Raw genomic sequence first — 11,432 nt, 5'->3', positions numbered from 1 at the left:
GTTTTAAAATTTTAAGAGGACTTACGAGCGGAAAAAGGCAGAGTGTTACATTATAGCAAAAGCCATATTTGAGTGTCCAAACACGAGTGAATTTCCAAATTACGAGCGAAACACGTAAGGGAGTGATTTTGTGAGGACCATTAATCTTATATATCGTATATATATACTACTGTTCATTTACGCAGATTCATGACAACTCCTCGACGAGATAGTGCTTCATCCTCACAACCACCTTTGACGATGGACGACCTTGTCCACACCATGCAGCGGTTCCTCGATCCGATTCTTGCCCGCTTAGACAACATCGAACAACATCAAACTGCCGAATTTGTGCACACCGAGCAACGGCAAGCACCTGACTTCGAGAACCCGTTCTACCACCAAGGAGACCAAAGACGTGGTTTTCCATCACGCCGCGGACAAACACGCGGACGAGGCCTTCCACCAGCGCATCGCGGAACTTGGACGAACGACGACGACGAACAAGTTGTTTCCGATGTTTTGGATTTTGATCACCCTCGAGGACGAGCTCATGCACACCACCGTCACCATGATGATGATTTCCGCGGCATCAAAATGCGTGTTCCTTCCTTCGACGGCAAGAACGACCCCGACGCTTACTTTGATTGGGAGCGGAAGATTGAACTCATTTTCGATTGTCACCAATATTCGGATTTGAGGAAGGTGAAGCTCGCCGCCACGGAATTCAGTGACTATGCCTTGATATGGTGGGAGCAGATTTCCACTAGTAGACGACGTGGCGGCGAACAGCCCATTGCCACATGGGACGAGATGAAAACAGTCATGCGCAAGCGGTTCATTCCGACCCATTATTACCGCGACATGTTCAACCGCCTTCAGCGTCTTCGACAAGGTTCACGCTCCGTTGAAGAGTACTTTCAAGACCTGGAAATGACTCTCATGCGCACCGGAGTTGACGAAGAACGGGAGGCAACCATGGCCCGTTTCTTGTCCGGTCTCAACCGAGATATCGCACGCCAAGTCGAAATCAAACAGTTTATCGACATGGAGGATTTGGTGCATATGGCAATAGTGGTCGAGAAACAGCTCAAAACAGACTCCTCAAGATACAACCGCTTCCCCGACAAAACACCATGGCAATCCACCTTCCCCAACACCGGCGAAAACAAATACTCTCCTCCGAAGCCACAATCGGCCTTACCAACCGTCCCTCACCAACGACCACCTCCCGACCCCGTGACCAAAGGCAAGCTTCCCGCTTCGACCCCTCAACGTAACCGCGACCTCACCTGCTTCAAGTGTCGAGGTAAAGGCCATATTGCTTCCGAATGTCCAAACAAGCGCTCCATGATTCTCCTACCCGACGGTGATGTAATCACGGACGATGAGGCAGCAACCCAAACCGGTGTTGATTATGGCGAACCGACCTACGACGACTATGAGGTTGAAGTTGAAGATGAACAACTCACCTTGGTCACCCGGCGAGTGCTTAGTCTTTCCGCCAAAGACGATGATGAGCACGCGCAGCGAGAATCCATCTTCCACACTCGCTGCCATATCCATGACAAAGTGTGCAGCCTCATTATTGATAGCGGCAGCTGCACCAACGTCGCAAGCACCATCCTTGTCCACAAGCTGTCCTTGCCAACCTCCAAGCATCCTCACCCGTACAAGCTCCATTGGTTGAACGATAGTGGCGAAGGACGCGTCACCGACCAGGTCCTTGTCCCTTTCAAAATTGGCAAATACGAGGACGAAGTTTTATGCGACGTTGCACCAATGGAAGTGTGTCACCTCCTCCTTGGCCGCCCTTGGCAATTCGACCGACGTACTGTTCATGATGGTCTTTCCAACAAATACAAATTCCTGCACAAAAACCATCAGATTGTCCTTTCCCCACTTTCTCCATCCCAAGTCCTCAAAGATCAAGCTCACCTCCACCAAAATGCCAACCACATTAAACACATTAGCCATTCTCCCAAACAGACCACGAGTACCAAAGAAAAAGCCAATCAAACTCTGGTCAAAACCCATGAGAGAAAACAAAATTTTTTAGTGAGTGCAAGCAAGGTTAAAAAGGCAATTTTTAATGAAAAACCGATTCTGATGTTCTTGCACAAAGGACATCTTTTACACGCTGACCAACTTGACAAAAATTTGCCTAGTCTTGTTGTGGAATTGTTACAGGATTTTGCGGACGTTTTTCCCGATGATGTTCCATCCGGTTTGCCACCAATCCGCGGCATCGAACATCAAATTGACTTAGTCCCCGGCGCTGCCCTTCCAAATCGTCCAGCGTACCGTGTTAATCCAACCGAGACAAAGGAGCTCCAGCGACAAATTGATGACCTCATGGCCAAAGGATACATCCGCGAGAGCTTGAGTCCATGCGCGGTACCCGTTCTCCTCGTCCCAAAAAAAGATGGCAGCTGGCGCATGTGTGTAGATTGTCGCGCCATCAACTTCATCACGGTAAAGTATCGATTTCCTATTCCTAGGTTAGATGATATGCTTGATGAATTGCATGGTGCGTGTGTTTTTACAAAAATTGACTTGCGAAGTGGTTATCACCAAATAAGAATGAAAGAGGGTGATGAATGGAAAACAGCTTTCAAAACAAAACAAGGTTTATACGAGTGGTTAGTCATGCCGTTTGGTTTAACAAATGCTCCGAGTACTTTCATGCGCTTAATGAACCATGTACTTCGTTCTTTCATTGGGAAATTTGTGGTTGTTTATTTCGATGATATCTTGATTTATAGTATGACTTTTGATGACCACATGATTCATTTGAACAAGGTTTTTGAAGTGTTGCGCAAAGAACAATTATATGCTAACTTGTCCAAATGCTCTTTTTGCAAGGACAAAGTTGTGTTTCTTGGTTTCGTAGTCAGCGCTAAAGGAATCTCCGTGGATAGCGCGAAAGTCAAGGCAATTCAAGAGTGGCCAACACCAACGACCGTGCAACAAGTTAGAAGCTTCCACGGCCTTGCGGGATTTTACCGTCGCTTTGTTCCCAATTTCAGCACCATCGCAGCCCCTTTGACCGAATTAATAAAAAAAGATGTGGGATTCCAATGGGGATACGAGCAAGAGGGAGCATTCCAAACTTTGAAAGAGCGCCTCATCAATCCTCCTCTTTTGGCGCTGCCCAATTTTGACCAGCCCTTCGAAATTCAATGCGACGCTTCAGGCATTGGTATTGGCGCTGTCCTTATGCAACAAGGACGTCCCTTGGCGTATTTCAGCGAGAAATTGAAAGGCGCATCGCTGAATTACCCGACTTACGACAAAGAGCTCTACGCACTCATCCGCGCTTTGGAAACATGGCAACACTATCTCCTTTCCAAAGAGTTCATCATTCACACCGACCACGAGTCCTTAAAGTACCTCAAAGGACAACACAAGTTGAATAAACGACATGCGACGTGGGTAGAGTTCATCGAACCTTTTCCTTACGTCATTAGGTACAAATCAGGTAAAGAGAATGTGGTAGCCGACGCCCTTTCTCGGAGGTATGTTTTACTTTCATCTTTGACTGCACACTTGTTGGGTTTTGAAATAATAAAAGAGTTGTACAAAGATGATTCGGATTTTGGTGAAATTCATGCAAACTGTTTACAAAAAGCTTTTGGAAAATTTTATTTGCATGATGGATTTTTGTTTTACAAAAACAAGCTATGTTTGCCTAGTGGTTCTATGCGTGAATTACTTATTTGTGAGGCACATAGTGGTGGTTTGATGGGTCATTTTGGTGTTGCTAAAACGCTGCCTATTTTGCAATCAAATTTTTATTGGCCGAACATGCGAAAAGATGTTGAACGAATTTGTGGAAATTGCATTGTTTGTAAAAAGGCTAAATCAAAAAGTCTGCCCCATGGTATGTACACTCCTCTTCCCGTTTCTACTTCTCCTTGGATTGATTTATCTATGGACTTTGTTTTAGGTTTGCCTCGATCTAGCAAGGGAAATGATTCCATTTTTGTTGTCGTTGATCGGTTCTCCAAGATGGCGCATTTCAGACCCTGTAAGAAGACCAGCGATGCTTCCAACATCGCCAACTTGTTCTTCCGCGACATCGTACGACTCCACGGTATGCCTAAAACCATTGTTTCCGATCGTGATGCGAAATTCTTGAGTTATTTTTGGAAGACATTGTGGACAAAATTAGGTACGAAATTACTTTTCTCTACCACTTGTCACCCCCAAACTGATGGGCAAACGGAAGTTGTGAATAGAACATTGTCTACTTTGTTGCGTGCCATAATCAAAACTAATCTTAAGTCTTGGGAAGAATGTTTGCCTCATGTCGAATTTGCATACAATCACAGCAAGCATTTAGCCACTACATTTTCACCTTTCGAAATTGTGTATGGTTTCAATCCTATTACGCCTTTGGATTTGTTTCCTTTGCCTAGTTCTCAACAGGTTAATCTCGATGGCGCACGGAAGGCTGATTTTGTACAATCTCTCCACGAAAAAGTTCGGGCCAACATTGAGCGACGCAACGATCAATATGCAAAGCAAGCAAACAAAGGGCGCACAAAAGTTTTGTTTCAGCCCGGAGATTGGGTTTGGATTCATATGCGCAAGGAACGTTTTCCAGAACAACACAAGTCCAAGTTACTCCCTCGCGGCGACGGTCCATTCCAAGTGGTGTCGAAAATCAACGACAATGCATACAAACTTGATCTCCAAGGTAAGTATAATGTAAGTGCTACTTTTAATGTTGCTGATTTGTCTCCTTTTCATGTAGATTTGGATATGACGGCAAATCCTTTCCAACCCGGGGGCAATGATGAGGACATCACCACGAACATGCATTCGCATTCAATCAAGGATACACCGGAGGGCCCAATGACGCGAGCCAGAACCAAGAGATTCAAAGAGCAAGTGACCAGCCTACTTCACAAGTTTGGAGCCCAAAATATTGCCATAGAAGAGCCCAGAATCGTCAACATGATCTCAGCCCAAACTCAAGGCAATAATCCGAAATAGAGTCAAGCCCAAAGGGATAAACGAATTTTATGTGTGTGTGAGACTGTTGGTTTTCTTGTAACCGTTTGTGAGTTTATGGTCTGAGAGTTATTTCCTTTTTGTGTTAAATTCGAGATTTATGGCGTCTCTTTGGTTTTTGTAACCATAATCTCGAATTGAGTATTTGTAGTAATTGTGTGGAAGTAGAAGGCATACCATCTTTGATTATCAAACATTTGTGTGAGGATTAGTTCTCTGAAATTTTAAGCCCTAAACGAAGAACTTATCAAGGCAATCCCTTGTGGCGTTCTTGATTATCCAATCTTATCAATAGTTCGCACCATAAACTATTGTGGCGATTTTCATTCCATACAACCTCTACGACCCTTATCTGAATTCAACACAAACCATAAATCCACAAACAACATCCGAAATTGCATATTCAAGGCCAAGCTGATCAGGTATTTCGACTCTCGAGACGACTCCACGTTCATTCCGCTTTGATCCGAGGCTCCTTTCATTCTCTCGAAGGGATTCTCTATCATCAAGAATCCACGTTGATACATTATCTGCTACTAAGCATGCTTCAGTAACTAGTACAATACTATGTTCCTTTGCTTTGAGATAGGCGGGACAGTTCTTTTTATCGGCCTTGTGAGGTCTCTTCTTAGTTCCAGAGGCCGAGGCTTTTTGCTCAGTAGCATGTGCCTCTCCTTGATTCCTCTTTCTCTTATTGAGACCTACAGCAGTGTGAAGCTCCTTCATAAGCTCGGTAACAATGTACTCTAGCTTGTTTATGGAGCAGTTCATCTTGGAGGTATCAAGAGATTCGGGGAGAGTTTATAAGATCACATCTATGACATTTTTCCCATCAATCTCAGATCCTAGGATTTCCATTTTACTCAGAAAACTAATGATCAGTATCATAAAGTCTCCAACAGGAGTCCTAGCCTTCCTGTGACAGTTCATAATTTGTCGGACTGCTTGTTGCCTTGTTTGACGCCTTTGCCCTCCAAACATCTCAAGGAGATTGTAGAGCAAGTCAGCGGCAGTCTCGAAGTCGCGATGTTGCTCTTTCAGCATATTGTTCATAGATGCCAAGATGTAGCACCTCACAATCTCATCGGATCGAAGCCAGGCCGCTAAGGCGTCATTGTCCTCTTGAGTTGAATCATCATTCGTCAGAGGAGTACACGGGGTGGTGAGTACCCATTTGTGCTTGTTAACGGTAGGTATTATGTCGAGGTTACGTTTCGAGTCTATGTAGTTTTCGTTTTCGAGTTTGTTCGAGGAAAGAATGAAAGAGAGAGAGAGTTGGGAGACATATTGCCTATAAAAGTTGAAACAAGTTTATGATTAGTCTTTGGTTTAGGATTTAAGTTTGTTTAAGACTTTATAAAATCCAAAGGTGTTATGAACGAAATGACACTTTACTCCTTTGAAGGAAGGCCGCAACGAGTCTCCTTTCATAAGTAAATGACTCATCATTAATGCATAGCCAAGATGTCAATACATCAATTTTGACTAGCCACCTTGTAAATTGGTTTGATCACTCACATCCTTTCGCAGGGCCTCGAGGGAGGATTACTAGGGATTGAGTCTAAGTGTGTAACCAACCACTAAGTCCAAAAGATTGACTTTGAAAAACAATCCGCCGAGGGGAGGCCTTGTCATCATCGTCTCACTCTCGGACGTAGCTCATTGAGCAATGATCAGAGCAACGCGCCCTTGAGTACTCTCATTTAAGAGAGGGCCACGAGGGTGACTCTTAGTCCGGCGACACTTGCACTTTTCATTAGTGTTGGGGATCGTGGGTTACAAACAACAAGTATAACCCTCCCACTTAGTTTTTGGAGTTGGTTCATCGACTCTTATAAGTTCGGAAACAAATTTCCTAGTTAGAGAGCAACAGAGCGGACAACTAGAAGAGAATCCTAGATCGACATGTTCAGAGTAGTATTAGTGCATAAAGGCACAAGGTACATACTCGATCTTTTCCTATTTTCTATTTCGGGAAAGTGCATGAGGGAAGTGTGAACTTCAACTCACTCGAACACTTGAAAGTTTGAGATTACACATCTTTTTATTTTTCGGCTTGTCTACAAGGAGACCTCCCACTCAAATTTTCAAGAGCATATAGATTTTGAACATATGTGATATAGATATAGTTTTGAAAACATTTTGAAAACTTATTTGATTTGGATGACAAAATATTTTCAAGTTTGAAAGTGAAAACGGTTTTTCAAAATTCAAACTAGTTTTGTAAAAACTCAATTTCAATTAATCTTTCAAAAATCAAAACTTTTAATCTTACACATCATGTTTATAATCATATGAAAAACATTTTTGCTCAAGAAAGTTTTCTCATTAGAGTTCTATAACTCATGGTAGTGGGGTTTGAAAATCCGGATTTCTAAAAAACTGGAGTTTCAGACAGCCGCGCACCTCGGAGTAAAATCGTCATATCTGGCGGCTCCAATGTGCTTTTGAGCCGAAACCGGTGGCATTGGACAGAGGAGAGACAGAGCTTTAATTTGATTCAAGAATCATTAAATTTCTATTTCTGAGCAGAGAGTTATGCCACTTTTAATGCGGGTTTACTCCAGCTCGAAGAAAAAGAAATAATTAAAGCTTGGTCCTTTTTAGGTGCGAAAAAGAATCGAGTGTAACGGAACGTTTTATGAAGGTTGTTAAAGCTTGTATTTGTGTTTTATTAGCAAGGTAATAACATGATATAAAAGAAATAACAACAAGCATAAAACGAATACGGTAAATAAAAGAAACTAGAAAGACAACGTAACTAGTCACAAAATTTACCGAAATTTCTCAAACCTTTAAAACACGTTTTTCAATATAAAAAATTAAAAACTTTTAGAACTGATTCTAATATGTTTTAAAAACATCCCAAACTCATAGAAAATCAACATGCTTTTTAATTTAAAGGCAAGAGCAATAAATTAAAAAAAAAATCTAAGATTACAATTCTAACTTGTCACAAAATTAGTAAACTTTCGAAAACGATTTTCAAGCTCATAATTTTAAAAACATGTACATGCATATCTTTGACCATAGCTCTGATACCATTTGTTGGAATCGATCTAGGGTTTGAGAAAATAATTAACGCTTCGGTAAGCGGCGGAATTTTAAAAATTTTCTTTTACAAGTAAAACAGTTTTTACTAACCTAGACAAGTGCAAGTACATGTAATTAAAAACAAATATGAGCTAGAAGTTTACTAACCTTTCTTGAAGCTTGAACTTTGAAGAAGATTGTGGAAAGTTTGCAACGCTCGTCTCCCCTCGCAGCACATGTCTCTTTCTTTCCTCGGCACCTTGAGCAACCACGAAAGTTTCTATCACTAAATCACTCGAAAAGAAGGAGTCAGTGAGTGGGCACTTTTAAACGCTACGACTTAAGAACGAGTCTCGAAGTCGCAGAGCTAAACACTAGGTCGAGTGAGGACCTAGGTGCCAAGACAAGAAAAAATCGAAAATAAACTAGAGAGAGAGAGAAGAGGGGCGGCAACCACAAGTTCTAGAGAGAGAAGCTCTCAATCTCTAACTTATGTGGAATGAATGCAATGAAGGGAATGAGACCTCTATTTATAGGGGAGGTTTTACATTCAATAAGGTAGTTTCCTCTTTCATTGAATATCACATATTCATGAGCAAATATTGCTCTCCTTCCCTTAGAGTCACTCGGCCAAATAGGCTTCTAGAAGCCCTTGGATTTGTTTCCTTTTTTTGTTCCATTCCTTGCTTGTTTCTTGTGTTGGGCGCCTACCTCTTATTTCCCTTAGAGGAAATTTGTTTCCCCTTTTTCTTTTGGCAAGTATCTTCATACATTTAAGCACAAAATATTCTCTCTTGTCTCTTGGGTATTTGGGCACCTATAGTGATGCTAGAAAGGCCTTCTAGAAGCTTTTCCACTTGTTCATGACAACATGAAAAAGGCCCATTAAGAATTTTCAATAAAATTCTTATGAAATGAGATTAATTCACAAGGCCCAATAAACAAGTTATGGCCGAGTGACATTAAGTCATCAAATGAACTTGTCAAAAAATTTATTGACATTCATTTCATCCTTTGTCTCAAAAGACAAAAATACCCTTTTAACTATTTTCGTTCTTATTTTGACTTAGCTTCCAGTTTAACTATTCCTATCGATGTGATTCGTGACAGTGACCTCATCGACCCAAATGAACAAAGCTTGAGCTAAACACTTAGACTCAAAAGTTCACAAACCTTTTCCAAGTTTAGTTTAATGCCAACTGACTCCACTAAAGAGCTGACACTGAAAATCTCTCGGTTCAAATGAATTTATTTTCTACTCAAGAATTCCACTTAATTACGATGAGCGGATCCACTGAATATTATCTATGTTTACCCTTCATGAATGTCATCAGCTAGTCGGGATTTATTAAATTACCATTTTACCCTTCTAGCTGTTATTTCCTCAACTCCTTTGTCGCTTGTGAATAAGTTAGAAACAATGTATTGACGAGGAGCTAACAAGTCACATTGTTTCATCCAAAAGAGTCAGGACTCAATTTGGACACTGGCCAGTTCATTTATTCACACTCCAAGGAACAAAGCATGAGGTGACATATATTGCATTTCAGCAATCTTGTACATGAATTCCATATCTATGAGAACTTCACAAAGTTACTCATGACAGACTCACAACTTAGTACTTCACCAATAGGCCTTGTTCGGAATCACATAGTGAGTCCGAACTTTGACTTTCTCAAATGAGAATACTAAGGTGTGAAATGGCATGTCTCATTTCAGGATTAAGGTAAGCATGATGCAATTCATACATAGTGACTTCGAGACATAAGAGGTTAAATGGTTTGTTCTTATATTGTCTCTAGAAGTGCACTGGTCAATTCAGTACCTTCGGAAGATACCTAGAAGAACTATAGAGTCCCCAACTCTCAATGCCTCATAACCAGACATCATAGATTCTTCTAACAATCATACTGAGGTCAATAGTCCTTTGACCCTAAGATTGCGAATATATCGTTTTAAGCAAACTACGAAGAGTTTGTTCATGCAAATATACATTTGTCTCTTCGCAAGTTGTTAAGTTTGTTTATGGACTTAAAGACTAAGGTTTTATCATAAAGCTTCAGACAAGGAAGATTGAATGAACGTTTCAACTTTTTATTAACGAATAAGCAATTACAAGCAAGAGTCTTCGTAAGACTATATGACATCAAATGTACATAAATAGACACTACTACTCTTCTTGTGGGCACCATTGACAACAGGACATGGGGTGGTGAGTACCCATTTGTGCTTGTTAACGGTAGGTATTATGTCGAGGTTACGTTTCGAGTCTATGTAGTTTTCGTTTTCGAGTTTGTTCGAGGAAAGAATGAAAGAGAGAGAGTTGGGAGACATATTGCCTATAAAAGTTAAACAAGTTTATGATTAGTCTTTGGTTTAGGATTTAAGTTTGTTTAAGACTTTATAAAATCCAAAGGTGTTATGAACGAAATGACACTTTACTCCTTCGAGGGAAGGCCGCAACGAGTCTCCTTTCATAAGTAAATGACTCATCATTAATGCATAGCCAAGATGTCAATACATCAATTTTGACTAGCCACCTTGTAAATTGGTTTGATCACTCACATCCTTTCGCAGGGCCTCGAGGGAGGATTACTAGGGATTGAGTCTAAGTGTGTAACCAACCACTTAGTCGAAAAGATTGACTTTGAAAAACAATCCGCCGAGGGGAGGTCTTGTCATCATCGTCTCACTCTCGGACGTAGCTCATTGAGCAATGATCAGAGCAAAGCGCCCTTGAGTACTCTCATTTAAGAGAGGGCCACGAGGGTGACTCTTAGTCCGGCGACACTTGCACTTTTCATTAGTGCTGGGGATCGTGGGTTACAAACAACAAGTATAACCCTCCCACTCAGTTTTTGGAGTTGGTTCATCGACTCTTTTAAGTTCGGAAACAAATTTCCTAGTTAGAGAGCGACAGAGCGGACAACTAGAAGAGAATCCTAGATCGACATGTTCAGAGCAGTATTAGTGCATAAAGGCACAAGGTACATACTCGATCTTTTACTATCTTCTATTTTGGGAAAGTGCATGAGGGAAGTGTGAACTTCAATTCACTCGAACACTTGAAAGTTTGAGATTACACATCTTTTTATTTTTCGGCTTGTCTACAAAGAGACCTCCCACTCAAATTTTCAAGAGCATATAGATTTTGAACATATGTGATATAGATATAGTTTTGAAAACATTTAGAAACCTTATTTGATTTGGATGACAAAATATTTTCAAGTTTGAAAGTGAAAACGGTTTTTCAAAATTCAAACTAGTTTTGTAAAAATTCAATTTCAATTAAACTTTCAAAAATCAAAACATTTTAATCTTACACATCATGTTTATAATCATATGAAAAACATTTTTGCTCAAGAAAATTTTTTCATTAGAGTTCTATAACTCATGGTAGT

General features: G+C 41.0%; 1 protein-coding gene across 1 annotated transcript; it reads left to right on the top strand.

The window, feature by feature from the left end:
- The first annotated feature begins 240 nt into the window (after nt 1-240).
- LOC149393488 (uncharacterized) lies at nt 241-4,980 on the top strand. Its single transcript, XM_089618051.1, has 5 exons — nt 241-3,497; nt 3,714-3,862; nt 3,929-4,075; nt 4,154-4,681; nt 4,739-4,980. Exons 1-5 carry the CDS (start codon nt 241-243, stop codon nt 4,978-4,980), a joined length of 4,323 nt encoding a protein of 1,440 aa, XP_089474177.1.
- The last annotated feature ends 6,452 nt before the right edge of the window (nt 4,981-11,432 follow it).

This window comes from Urtica dioica, chromosome 6, assembly GCF_054948205.1.
Source record: "Urtica dioica subsp. dioica isolate 48M chromosome 6, U.dioica_male_clone48M_v1_H2, whole genome shotgun sequence".
NCBI lineage: Eukaryota > Viridiplantae > Streptophyta > Magnoliopsida > Rosales > Urticaceae > Urtica > Urtica dioica.
Note: the sequence above shows the minus strand (reverse complement) of the source record. Positions and strands in the feature narration are given on the sequence as shown.